This window comes from Rhinatrema bivittatum, chromosome 19, assembly GCF_901001135.1.
Source record: "Rhinatrema bivittatum chromosome 19, aRhiBiv1.1, whole genome shotgun sequence".
NCBI lineage: Eukaryota > Metazoa > Chordata > Amphibia > Gymnophiona > Rhinatrematidae > Rhinatrema > Rhinatrema bivittatum.
In genome coordinates, this window is record NC_042633.1 from 43,508,502 (window position 1) to 43,522,841 (window position 14,340).

The 14,340-nt window shown below is 49.2% G+C and overlaps 1 protein-coding gene across 3 annotated transcripts in view; it reads right to left on the bottom strand.

Moving 5' to 3' along the window:
* CACNA1A (calcium voltage-gated channel subunit alpha1 A) overlaps positions 1-14,340 on the bottom strand; it is a 164,692-nt gene that overhangs the window by 59,206 nt on the left and 91,146 nt on the right. For all 3 annotated transcript variants that reach the window (XM_029585399.1, XM_029585398.1, XM_029585401.1), the window contains 4 exons: positions 13,506-13,644; positions 11,940-12,069; positions 5,264-5,323; positions 3,409-3,515 (listed from right to left, as the gene is read on the bottom strand). In XM_029585399.1, the coding sequence (XP_029441259.1) occupies positions 3,409-3,515; positions 5,264-5,323; positions 11,940-12,069; positions 13,506-13,644 (436 nt within the window). The remainder of the gene's footprint in view (positions 1-3,408; positions 3,516-5,263; positions 5,324-11,939; positions 12,070-13,505; positions 13,645-14,340) is intronic.

Genomic DNA, 14,340 nt, shown 5'->3' on the forward strand with positions numbered 1-14,340 from the left:
AGCTGTGGGGCAGTTGATACACAATGCCAAGTTAATGCCAGTCGCAGGGCCATGGTCATCACATAGTCTCCTTCCTGTTCCCTCTGAAAGGCTAGTGGCTGAGAAGTACAACTACTGACCATGCTCTAATGTCTGCTAACACGTTACCATAACCGTACCATACGTGACTGACAACCATGCCTTAATCTGCTAATATGTTTCCATAGCCATACACTTGTGACTGCCAACCATGCTCTGTCTGCTAACATATTACCATAAGCATGCCACGTGACTGCCAACCATGCTCTGTGTCCTAATACGTTACCATAATCATGCCACATGTGACAACTGTGGTCTACCTGCTAAAATGTTACCATAACCATGCCACATGTGACTTCTAACCATGCTGCCTGCTAACAAGTTACCGTAACCATGCCACAATGTCTGCTAATGTTACCATAACCATGCCACGTATGACTGCTAACTCTGCTCCAATGTCTGCTAACACATTACCATAACCATGCCCCGTATGACTGCTAACCGTGCTCTAATGACTGCTAACGCTAACATAACCATGCCACGTACGACTGTGCTCTAATGTCGGTTAACACATTACCATAACCATGCCATGTGTGATTGCTAACCATGCTCTGTCTGCTAACACATTACCATAACCATGCCCCGTACGACTGCTAACCATGCTCTAATGACTGCTAACGCTAACATAACCATGCCACGTACGACTGCTAACCATGCTCTAATGACTGCTAATGCTAACATAACCATGCCACGTACGACTGTGCTCTAATGTCGGTTAACACATTACCATAACCATGCCATGTGTGATTGCTAACCATGCTCTGTCTGCTAACACATTACCATAACCATGCCCCGTACGACTGCTAACCATGCTCTAATGACTGCTAACGCTAACATAACCATGCCACGTACGGCTGCTAACCATGCTCTAATGACTGCTAACGCTAACATAACCATGCCACGTACGACTGCTAACCATGCTCTAATGACTGCTAACGCTAACATAACCATGCCACGTACGACTGCTGACTGTGCTCTAATGTCTGCTAACGCTACCATAACCATGCCACGTACGACTACTAACTGTGCTCTAATGTCTGCTAACACATTACCATAACCATGCCATGTGTGATTGCTAACCATGCTCTGTCTGCTAACATTACCATAACCATGCCACGTACGACTGCAAACTGTGTTCTAATGTCTGCTAACATTACCATAACCATGCCACATATGACTGCTAACCATGCTCTAATGTCTGCTAATGCTACCATAACCATGCCACGTACGACTGCTAACCATGCTCTAATGACTGCTAATGCTAACATAACCATGCCACGTACGACTGCTGACTGTGCTCTAATGTCTGCTAACGCTACCATAACCATGCCACGTACGACTGCTAACTGTGCTCTAATGTCTGCTAACACATTACCATAACCATGCCATGTGTGATTGCTAACCATGCTCTGTCTGCTAACATTACCATAACCATGCCACGACGACTGCTAACCATGCTCTAATGTCTGCTAACGCTAACATAACTATGCCACATACGACTGTGCTCTAATGTCGGTTAACACATTACCATAACCATGCCATGTGCGATTGCTAACCATGCTCTGTCTGCTAACATTACCATAACCATGCCACGTACGACTGCAAACTGTGTTCTAATGTCTGCTAACATTACCATAACCATGCCACATATGACTGCTAACCATGCTCTAATGTCTGCTAACGCTACCATAACCATGCCACGTACGACTGCTAACTGTGCTCTAATGACTGCTAATGCTATCATAACCATGCCACGTATGACTGCTAACCATGCTCTGTCTGCTAACATGTTACCATAATCATGCCACGTATGACTACTAACCATGCTTTAATGTCTGCTAACGCTACCATAACCATGCCACGTACGACTGCTAACCATGCTCTAATGTCTTCTAACGCTACCATAACCATTCCACGTACGACTGCTAACCATGCTCTAATGTCTGCTAACATGTTGCCAAAATCATGCCATGAACGACTGCTAACCATGCTCCAATGTCTGCTAACGCTACCATAACCATGCCACGTACGACTGCTAACCATGCTCTAATGTCTGCTAACATGTTACCATAACTATGCCACGTATGACTGCTAAACATGCTCTAATGTCTGCTAACATGTTACCATAACCATGCCACATATGACTGCTAACTGTGCTCTAATGTCTGCTAACCCTACCATAACCATGCCACGTATGACTAACTGTGCTCTAATGTCTGCTAATGCTACCATAACCATGCCATGTACGACTGCTAACCATGCTCTAATGTCTGCTAACATGTTACCATAACTATGCCACGTATGACTGCTAAACATGCTGTAATGTCTGCTAACATGTTACCATAACCATGCCACATACGACTGCTAACTGTGTTCTAATGTCTGCTAACCCTACCATAACCATGCCACGTACGACTAACTGTGCTCTAATGTCTGCTAATGCTACCATAACCATGCCATGTACGACTGCTAACCAAGCTCTAATGTCTGCTAACATGTTACCATACCCATGCCACGTACGACTGCTAAGTACTAACCGTGCTCCAATGTCTGCTAACATGTTACCATAACCATGCCACGTATGACTGCTAACTTTGCTCTAATGTCTGCTAACACATTACCATAACCATGCCATGTAAGACTGCTAACCGTGCTCTAATGTCTGCTAACACATTACCATAACCATGCCATGTAAGACTGCTAACCGTGCTCCAATGTCTGCTAACACATTACCATAACCATGCCATGTGCGACTGCTAATCATGCTCTAATGTCTGCTAACATTTTACCATAACCATGCCACATGCTCCAATGTCTGCTAACATGTTACCATAACCATGCCACATATGACTGCTAAATGTGCTCTAATGTTTGCTAACATGTTACCATACCCATGCCATGTATGACTGCTAAACGTGCTCCAATGTCTGCTAACATGTTACCATACCCATGCCATATATGACTGCTAAACGTGCTCTAATGTTTGCTAACATGTTACCATACCCATGCCATGTATGACTGCTAAACGTGCTCCAATGTCTGCTAACACGTTACCATACCCATGCCATATGTGACTGCTAACCATGCTCTAATGTCTGCTAACATGTTACCATAAGAAGAAGCCTTTTCGGGAGGCACAGCCGGAGCAGAGAGGTTAGTAACCAATGAGTTGGAGGGGAGAGGTTGAGGGTGAGGGAATAGGACAGAAAGGGAGGAAGAGTGCGTCCACTCGGCCAGATCTAACACAGGCACTGCCAGAGAGGCTGGAGAAAGGAAGAGCTTAGGAAGGCGAGGATTAGAAAGGGCAAGCAGGGACAGAGGGAAACTTACGTGAAGGCGAAGGCCACTAGTGCCCCACTGACCACAATAAAATCCAGGACGTTCCAGAGGTCACGGAAGTAGGCACCCTGATGCAGAATCAGTCCCAGATCAACCATCTGAGGACAGGAAGCCGAAAAGAGGGAGATTTTATTCATAGATTCTGTGCAGAGAAGCGTGAGAGCAAATTCCCGTAAACCCTCCTTGTACACCCCCCGGCTCCTAAGCACCTTAGCAGGGACGGAGCTGCAGGACATGGAGAGATCAAACAGAGGAATGGGAGTGGCCCGAGAGCATCTCTAAACGAGACAGGGCCAAGGGATGCTGTGGAGGCAGCGCTCACAACCTCAGTCATCCCAACAGGCCAAGAGTGAGCTTACGCTGGGACCCAGTGGGCAGCATAGCCCGTGCCTCTCAGCTGGAGGCTCGCTGCTGCCATGATTGGGCTTGGAAAAAGGGGACAAGGAGCAGAAGGATGCTGCTGGGTAAACAGATCCTGAGTGAATATTATTATGTTTCATTCAAAATATAATTTTAGTGCAGCATGGTATATTCACAATGAAGTTGTGCAAGAGCATTAACTCAGAAGGTTGTACTGCACTCAGTATTACTCTGAGGGATGAACGTTTATATATTCCAAAAGGTATGTTAAAAACGATCAATTCATAGCACTGATTCCCAGGTGTGCACTCTCTAGGATAGATTCAGGGCTCTGATTTCCAGGTGTACACTCCCTGGGACAGATTCAGGGCTCTGATTCCCAGGTGTACATTCCCTGGGATATGATTCAGGGCTCTGATTCTCATGTACACTCCCAGGGACAGATTCAGGGCTCTGATTCCCAGGTGTACACTCCCTAGGATAGATTCAGGGCTCTGATTCCCAGGTGTACACTCCCAGGGACAGATTCAGGGCTCCGATTCCCAGGTGTACACTCTCTAGGATAGATTCAGGGCTCTGATTCCCAGGTGTGCACTCTCTAGGATAGATTCAGGGCTCTGATTCCCAGGTGTACACTCTCTAGGATAGATTCAGGGCTCTGAATCCCAGATGTACACTCCCAGGGACAGATTCAGGGCTCTGATTCCCAGGTGTACACTCCCTGGGATATGATTCAGGGTTTCTGATTCCCAGGTGTACACTCCCAGGGACAGATTCAGGGCTCTGATTCCCAGGTGTACACTCCCAGGGACAGATTCAGGGCTCTGATTCCCAGGTGTACACTCCCTGAGACAGATTCAGGGCTCTGATTCCCAGGTGTACACTCCCTGGGATATGATTCAGGGTTTCTGATTCCCAGGTGTACACTCCCAGGGACAGATTCAGGGCTCTGATTCCCAGGTGTACACTCCCAGGGACAGATTCAGAGCTCTGATTCCCAGGTGTGCACTCTCTAGGATAGATTCAGGGCTCTGATTCCCAGGTGTACACTCTCTAGGATAGATTCAGGGCTCTGATTCCCAGATGTACACTCCCAGGGACAGATTCAGGGCTCTGATTCCCAGGTGTACACTCCCTGGGATATGATTCAGGGCTCTGATTCCCAGGTGTACACTCCCAGGGACAGATTCAGAGCTCTGATTCCCAGGTGTGCACTCTCTAGGATAGATTCAGGGCTCTGATTCCCAGGTGTACACTCCCAGGGACAGATTCAGGGCTCTGATTCCCAGGTGTACACTCCCTGGGATATGATTCAGGGCTCTGATTCCCAGGTGTACACTCCCAGGGACAGTTTCAGGGCTCTGATTCCCAGGTGTACACTCCCTAGGATAGATTCAGAGCTCTGATTCCCAGATGTACACTCCCAGGGACAGATTTATGGCCCTTGTTTTATCTTTCCTCTTGTGCAAAATAAATAATTCCTCACCTTTATAACCATCTCAAATGTAAAGACCCCTGTGAAGACGTAGTCAAAGTAACGCAGAACCTTGAGGGTTGGAGACAAAGAGAGAGAAAACAGGTGAAGAATCTTTTTAGGATGCAGAACCCATGGCCTTCCCTCTTCAGAAAGCAAGAATGTTAAAATCTGTCCTCAGAAAGTTGAATTGGGAGTGCGCTTTCCACCCATTCGATTAAACATTTGTGACAGATGCTCTGCTGATAAGGGATGTAAATATAGACAGATCAGAAGAATGCAGGACACTGGTAAGAGTGTACAGAGAGAGACATAGGGAAGCACAGGAAGTCAGAGAGATACTGACACAGGGAGTGTACAGAGAGAGACAGATGGGGAAGCACAGGAAGTCAGAGAGATACTGACACAGGGAGTGCAAGAGAGAGACAGAAGGGGGAAGCATGGGGAGTCAGAGAGATACTGACACAGGGAGTGCAAGAGAGAGACAGAGGGGGAAGCACAAGAAGTCAGAGAGATACTGACACAGGGAGTGCAAGAGAGAGACAGAGGGGGGGAAGCATGGGGAGTCAGAGAGATACTGACACAGGGAGTGCAAGAGAGAGACAGAGGGGGGGGAAGCATGGGGAGTCAGAGAGATACTGACACAGGGAGTGCAAGAGAGAGACAGAGGGGGGGAAGCATGGGGAGTCAGAGAGATACTGACACAGGGAGGGCAAGAGAGAGACAGAGGGGGGGAAGCATGGGGAGTCAGAGAGATACTGACACAGGGAGTGCAAGAGAGAGACAGAGGGGGGGAAGCATGGGGAGTCAGAGAGATACTGACACAGGGAGTGCAAGAGAGAGACAGAGGGGGGGAAGCATGGGGAGTCAGAGAGATACTGACACAGGGAGTGCAAGAGAGAGACAGAGGGGGGGAAGCATGGGGAGTCAGAGAGATACTGACACAGGGAGTGCAAGAGAGAGACAGAGGGGGGGAAGCATGGGGAGTCAGAGAGATACTGACACAGGGAGTGCAAGAGAGAGACAGAGAGTTACCCTAGAGCAAAGGTCAGACATTGGCTGGCTGACATTTTGCAAATGGCAGTGTTGGGTCTGGTGCCCTAGGGGGTTCACTCTGGGCCCCACTGCACCACCAGGGTAAGTAGGTAAGGGCCGGGGTGGGGGTCTTTGAGGTCTAGGGGCAGTTCAGAAAGAGGGATTTTTTTTTTTTAATGTTGCCCTTTATCTTGGAGCCGCTTTGATTTCTCCGTGGGTAATCAGGACAAGTATCAGCCCAACCAAGTGGGGACCCCAAGCTGAGGGTTGCATGGAAAGGATTTCTGAGGAACACAGGTTGGAGGACTCAGAGGCTCTTTAGATCTGCCTGTCCAAAGATGGTGTCTTGACCGGAAGCATTTTCCAGGCAGCGGTGAGCGCTAATGGTGTGGATAGCAGACCAACATCTTCTACGCAGGCAGAACAGCTCAATGTCGCACTGTCTTGAGGGGCTTTTACTTGGAGATGGTGCTTCGATTAATTATAATGCCAGGGGATGCAATCAGATATCCACGTTTGAAAGAGGTCTTTTTACTGGGTTGCAATGACTTTCTGTAGGACTTCGTTCTGAGGTCCAACGTATGAAGAGCGTCATTGCCTTTATCGGCGCGCGGTCTCGGAAAAACCACAGATAAGGCAATGGATTGATCTACAGTAGACGTGCAGAGAGAGATAACGTTTTGTTGAAGTTTAGGACGAGCTTTCAAGACTACTGTGTTATGGAAAAACTGAGCATAGGGAGAATACGATACAAAGGCCTGCAGTTCGCTTACTCACAGGACAGACGTAACTGCTACTAAAAGCAAAAAGCTTTCCAAGAAAGCAACTTCACTTCTGCTCTGGCCAAAGGTTCAAATGATGGTCTCACAAGTTGAGCCAGAGCTACGTTTAGATCCCAAGGAGCGGGAGGATCCCTAATCGGAGATTTAAGATGATTTACGCCCTTCGTGAAGCTGGCACCACAGGCCGATGAGAAACAGGAATGCTATTTATTTTATTTAAAGCATTTAATATCCTGCCATTTCCTGTACAATATTCCAGGGCGGGCTGCAATGTAACGTACATATAAAATAATTACCATCAAGCCTTGAGCTTTCCTCCTCATCACTGGGAGTGCATTGCACGTAAAAAGAAACCCCTTTTCCTGGTAACTCGCAAGCGATAATCCTGACTCCCAGGTAATGCTAATCGAGCTGTACTTTTTCATCTTAAAGACCAACTTAGGCCCAGGTACCATCATTTTAAATTGTGACTGCTGATTTATGGGAAACCAGTGACGCTCTTGTTGTAGAGCAGCGCATCAGATAGTGAATCTTTTCTATTTGAAATTATAAGACCTTCTAGTTGAGCATTCTCTAGATGCTAGGAGAACTTTGCCCACTTCAGAAGGCAACTGTGGAGAAGATATTATCTTGCTTTTCAACATCCATGAAGTGAGCGCCAATGATTGAAGGTTGGGATGTTAGGAGATTCCCATTTTTCTGTGCTATCTGGGATGGGAATGTGCATAATTTTATTGCATGTTGAACAGTTAGGCATTGAAGTCATGGGAACCAAACTTGGCAAGGCGAAAAGGAGCCTTTTGAAATCATTTGACCCCCTTGGAGAGTGAGAGGATTTTGATCATCAAGGCTATTGCTTTGTGAGGAGGAAAAATAGCTTTCCCCTGCAGTGTACTGAGAGGGGCTCCTATAAAGTCCATCACACGAGAGGGTTTTATGTTGGACTTAGGCAAAATGATGATGAATATTCTCGGAGCTGCTGAAAGACCAAAAGGGAGAACTCAATATTGGTAATGAACACTCTGTGAGAGAAATGTTTCCTGCAATTTTTCTGAATTGTAATGTGCACGTACGCATCTTTCAGATCTAGGAAGAGTCGGCTAATCATTCATATCCAATTGAGGGAGGGTCATGCTTACAAAGTTCACCTGTAACTTCTCCTTTTTCAGAGCTTTGTAGAAGTTTCCGAGGTTCAGGGAAGCACAAAGATATCCTCTCTTCTTTGGGAGTAGAAACCAATGTTGCTTTTGTGGACTGGAACAGCTTCTACAGCTCTGGCTGACAGTAAGGTTGATGGCTCTTGTTGAAAAGGTTTTATTTGGTCGGCAACTAAAGAGTGTCTCCTTGGAGGATTGTCTGGGGGCAGGGAGGGATTTGAAAACTAAATGATACCCTTGTTGTATGATCTTTAATACCCAATGATCTGTTGATTTGTTATCAATAAAGCGTTGGAGTCTATGCAAGGCAAACCAGGAGTTCTCTTTTATGCTGTAGTTAAAACTGGAAAACCTTCATTGCTGTGTTATCCAGCAAAGCAGGGTCTTTCCCCAGAAGGGTTTTAGCTGATTCTCCCGTAACAGATTGGTGAGGTAACTGGGCCTTTTGATGTCCTGCATAAGACTAAACCCTATACTATCCAGAACTTTTCTTTTAGACTGGAGGTATTGACAAAGGTGTTGCTATTGTTGTATTCTATGTAGTGATACCACTATAATTTGTTTCAAATTTTGATAAGTCAAAGATGAGTTCTCTAGGTTTTGTCTCTTGTAACAAGTGGGAAGGGGTTTCTTTGTCCATCTTTTGGACAAAAGGTGGGGTACGCCGTATCATCAGGAGAAGACCCATTCCCAGGATGTTGTGTAGAAGGATCTGATGGAAGGCCAATACAATCTTCATCTTCTGAGTGGTAAAATGGAGATATTTAGGGAGATTCAGAACTTTCTTATGAATCAGAAAGTCCCTCCAGTGATGAGGGTGAGTCATTTGGTGTAGATTAGGGATGTGAATCGTGTCCTCGATCGTCTTAACGATCGATTTCGGCTGGGAGGGGGAGGGAATCGTATTGTTGCCGTTTGGGGGGGTAAAATATCGTGAAAAATCGTTAAAAATCGTTAAAAATCGAAAAATCGAAAAACCGGCACATTAAAACCCCCTAAAACCCACCCCCGACCCTTTAAATTAAATCCCCCACCCTCCCGAACCCCCCCCAAATAACTTAAATAACCTGCGGGTCCAGCGGCGGTCCGGAACGGCAGCGGTCCGGAACGGGCTCCTGCTCCTGAATCTTGTCGTCTTCAGCCGGCGCCATTTTCCAAAATGGCGCCGAAAAATGGCGGCGGCCATAGACGAAAAAGATTGGACGGCAGGAGGTCCTTCCGGACCCCCGCTGGACTTTTGGCAAGTCTCGTGGGGGTCAGGAGGCCCCCCACAAGCTGGCCAAAAGTTCCTGGAGGTCCAGCGGGGGTCAGGGAGCGATTTCCCGCCGCGAATCGTTTTCGTACGGAAAATGGCGCCGGCAGGAGATCGACTGCAGGAGGTCGTTCAGCGAGGCGCCGGAACCCTCGCTGAACGACCTCCTGCAGTCGATCTCCTGCCGGCGCCATTTTCCGTACGAAAACGATTCGCGGCGGGAAATCGCTCCCTGACCCCCGCTGGACCTCCAGGAACTTTTGGCCAGCTTGTGGGGGGCCTCCTGACCCCCACGAGACTTGCCAAAAGTCCAGCGGGGGTCCGGAAGGACCTCCTGCCGTCCAATCTTTTTCGTCTATGGCCGCCGCCATTTTTCGGCGCCATTTTGGAAAATGGCGCCGGCTGAAGACGACAAGATTCAGGAGCAGGAGCCCGTTCCGGACCGCTGCCGTTCCGGACCGCCGCTGGACCCGCAGGTTATTTAAGTTATTGGGTGGGGGATTTAATTTAAAGGGTCGGGGGTGGGTTTTAGGGGGTTTTAGTGTGCCGGCTCACGATTCTAACGATTTATAACGATAAATCGTTAGAATCTGTATTGTATTGTGTTCCATAACGGTTTAAGACGATATTAAAATTATCGGACGATAATTTTAATCGTCCTAAAACGATTCACATCCCTAAGTGTAGATTATAATCTGTTTCCTCTAGGCTGGAAAGGTGGAATATTAAGCTGGCTTTCCATCTTCGGTGTCAATGACAATAAAGTGGGAGGCATCTTCTCTAAGGGATGAGCAGGAGGTGGTATATCAGTAAAATATTGTTTTACAAATTCCATCCGCGTCTTTCTAACCATGCAATGTTGGCCAGTTGGAGGAAGAACTGTCCGATTCTGGAACTGAAACAGGAAGTGGAGTACTCTCAGTCCTGTTTCGTTTCTTTCTCTGAACCAGAAACAGATTCTCTGCACCGAGGACTTCTCTGAACAGAAGATGGCGCCACTGCTTTGCTCGTAGACATCGCTGATAAGTTTTCAATGCCGAGGAAAGACTGCGCTGAAGGCGTTTAATGCACATACATGGCTTTTGGAAATGACCCCCGACCCCAACCCCCCCCCCCCCCCACACACACACACACATGATTTGAAAGTTTCCTTCTAAATACCTGCAACTCCGTAATAGCTTGGAAAACACAGAGAAGAAGGGATTGAGATGGGGAGGGAGGGAGAAAGTGCCATAGAACGGGAGAAAGATGGGGAGGAGAGAGAGAATAACGCAGGAAGAAGAATAAAACCTGCCTTCCCCCCCCCCCCCCCCCCCCCACTGGGAGCTGCTCTAATTATTTCAATCAATTGTCCCAAAGACTGCCTTCCCCCCACCTCTAGGGAAGCAAGCCAGCAGCGGTGAAGACAGGCGAACTGCGAGGTGATTAATGGACCCCTCTCTGGCTCCCCTTCTCCTAACCTACTTTCCCAACAGCCTGGATGCAGCACCGCATGAACGAGCAAAAACCTTCAGCGCCTCCCCACGTCTGGTGCCTTGAAGGAAACCCTAGCCCGTAGGTACGACACCTTAGGGGTTGATATTCAAGTGATGCTTGCCTTTAAAATAGGGTTTTAAAGGGCACAGATCTAACCACTTAAACATTTCCCTTGCTGTCTGGCTCAATTCCCTCTGCGCAGATCCAACCGGACGCAAAAAAGGGCCGGGGACGGGAGGTGCCCATGCTTGGCTTTTCAAATTCAGCCGCTTTTCACGATATTCGGCATTAGCCGGCTACATTTGGGTGGAAAACTCCGCACACCCAAACGGTTGTCCTAAATCTAACTGCTCAAGATTTGTGCACTTACATTTAACAGGCTATTCCCTCAGTCTACATGGTTAATAATAGTGTATGGAGTCCTCCAGGAATATATCTGAGCCTCTATTAAACCCAGCTACACTAACTGCACTAACCACATCCTTTGGCAACAAATTCCAGAGCTTTATTGTGCGTTGAGTGAAAAAGAATTTTCTCCGATTAGTCTTAAATGTGCTACTTGCTAACTTCATGGAGTGCCCCCTAGTCTTTCTATTATCTGAAAGAGTAAATAACCGAGTCAAATCTACCCATCCCAGACCTCTCATGATCTTAAACACCTCTATCATATCCCCCTCAGTCATCTCTTCTCCAAGCTGAAAAGTCCTAACCTCTTCAGCCTTTCCTCATAGGGGAGTTGTTCCATTCCCCTTATCATTTTGGTTGCCCTTCTCTGTACCTTCTCCATTGCAATTATATCTTTTTTCAGATGCGGTGACCAGAATTGTACACAGTATTCGAGGTGCGGTCTCACCATGGAGTGATACAGAGGCAGTATGAACAGGAAGAGAAAGAAAATAAGAGGGAAGAAAGAGTGGAAGTTCAGGACAGGGGGACTGGAGGGGTTATGAAATGGAAGCGAGGATGGATATTTGGCTTAGACTCACATTATTTCGGGGAGCGTCAGGCTGGATGGGGTCCTCTGCAGCCAGGGCAATGCTGCTCATGGCAATCACCATGAGAATACACATCTCAAAGTAGCGAAGGTTCACGATGTAATGGCAGGCCCTGCGCAGCCTGAGGAAAACAGACATCGTGTCTGAGAAGAGGAGCAACCCAGACTGCAAAATGAGCCCTCCAGTCCCAGAGGTGACAGGCTCTGTATCCCTGCTCCTGTCCCCTGAGCCCTCCAGTCCTAGAGGTGACAGGCTCTGTATCCCTGCTCCCGTCCCCTGCACCCTCCAGTCCTAGAGGTGACAGGCTCCGTATCCCTGCTCCCATCCCCTGATCCCTCCAGTCCTAGAGGTGACAGGCTCCGTATCCCTGCTCCTATCCCCTGATCCCTCCAGTCCTAGAAGTGACAGGCTCCGTATCCCTGCTCCCATCCCCTGATCCCTCCAGTCCTAGAGGTGACAGGCTCCGTATCCCTGCACCCATCCCCTGATCCCTCCAGTCCTAGAGGTGACAGGCTCCGTATCCCTGCTCCCATCCCCTGATCCCTCCAGTCCTAGAGGTGACAGGCTCCGTATCCCTGCTCCCATCCACTGATCCCTCCAGTCCTAGAGGTGACAGGCTCCGTATCCCTGCTCCCATCCCCTGATCCCTCCAGTCCTAGAGGTGACGGGATCTGTATCCCTGCTCCCATCTCCTGCTCCCTCCAGTCCTAGAGGTGACGGGCTCCGTATCCCTGCTCCCATCCCCTGATCCCTCCAGTCCTAGAGGTGACAGGCTCTGTATCCCTGCTCCCGTCCCCTGAATCCTCCAGTCCTAGAGGTGACGGGCTCTGTATCCCTGCTCCCGTCCCCTGATCCCTCCAGTCCTAGAGGTGATGGGCTCTGTATCCCTGCTCCCGTCCCCTGATCCCTCCAGTCCTAGAGGTGACAGGCTCTGTATCCCTGCTCCCATCCCCTGATCCCTCCAGTCCTAGAGGTGACGGGATCTGTATCCCTGCTCCCATCCCCTGATCCCTCCAATCCTAGAGATGACAGGCTCTGTATCCCTGCTCCCATCCCCTGAATCCTCCAGTCCTAGAGGTGACGGGATCTGTATCCCTGCTCCCGTCCCCTGAATCCTCCAGTCCTAGAGGTGACGGGATCTGTATCCCTGCTCCCGTCCCCTGATCCCTCCAGTCCTAGAGGTGACGGGATCTGTATCCCTGCTCCCGTCCCCTGAATCCTCCAGTCCTAGAGGTGACAGGCTCTGTATCCCTGCTCCCATCCCCTGATCCCTCCAGTCCTAGAGATGACGGGCTCTGTATCCCTGCTCCCGTCCCCTGATCCCTCCAGTCCTAGAGGTGACGGGCTCTGTATCCCTGCTCCCGTCCCCTGATCCCACCAGTCCTAGAGGTGACAGGCTCTGTATCCCTGCTCCCATCCCCTGCTCCCTCCAGTCCTAGAGATGACGGGCTCTGTATCCCTGCTCCCGTCCCCTGATCCCTCCAGTCCAGATCAGGTGCAGTATAGATAATGTCTCGTCCTTTGATCTTTGGTATGAAAAGAAAAGTGAAGACTCACGGGTTAGTGGTTGAGAGGATGAACATAGAGCTGAAAGGTGGCATCGGCTTCGGGCCATCGTCGTCTTGCTTTTCCTCCTCTTCCTCCTTCTTCTCGTCCTCCTTTTTAGGCAGGGGGTCTGGGTTAGCATTTTTGTTCACTGTGGAAGGAAGCAACAGGGGAAGGGAGAAATTAAAACCTGGGGCATTGTAACGGGGGAGGGGGGGGCGCAGCAGGCGAGAGGCCTTTAGTCCCTGTTCTGGTCTGCAGGAGATGTGGGAGTATCTCAGGAGCTTCCCCTCTCCATGGTTGTGCCGGGGTGTGCAAGCCGCGCTGTAAGAGACGGATGCTGCAGAGCCGGACTAGAGGGCGCCTGAGAGTAACTACCAAGAAGGAAGAAAGCCGAAAGGGTTCCAGGGCAGGGAGGCAGGAGGTGGGAGGAGGGAGTGGGGAGAGAGGTGAGGAAGGAGCAGCTGGAGAGAGGCTTGGACAGTCGGCGCCACGCTGGATCTGGCAGGACCACGCAGATCCTCAGCCAGAGACGCCGGATGCAAAGCTGGAGCCTGCACAGGCAGGAAAGGGAGCGCTGAGTGGTGGTGGTGGGGAATCACTCCACACGCCCTGCCAGTTCGTAGTCACAGAGAGACAGGGCTGATCTCAGGAGGGTGTAGGGCCCGGGGCAAATCAGCTATAATGGAGCCCTGGAACGCTGACTGACAGAGACCTACGGTACTGGGGGTGGGGTTACCATGGCAGCGTGGAGCCCCCCAAACCACAGGGCCCAGGGAGGTCACCCCCGTTCAACCCCCCCCCTCCCAACCCTCTCCAAGGACAGTCCTGAGAAAAAGAGATGAGC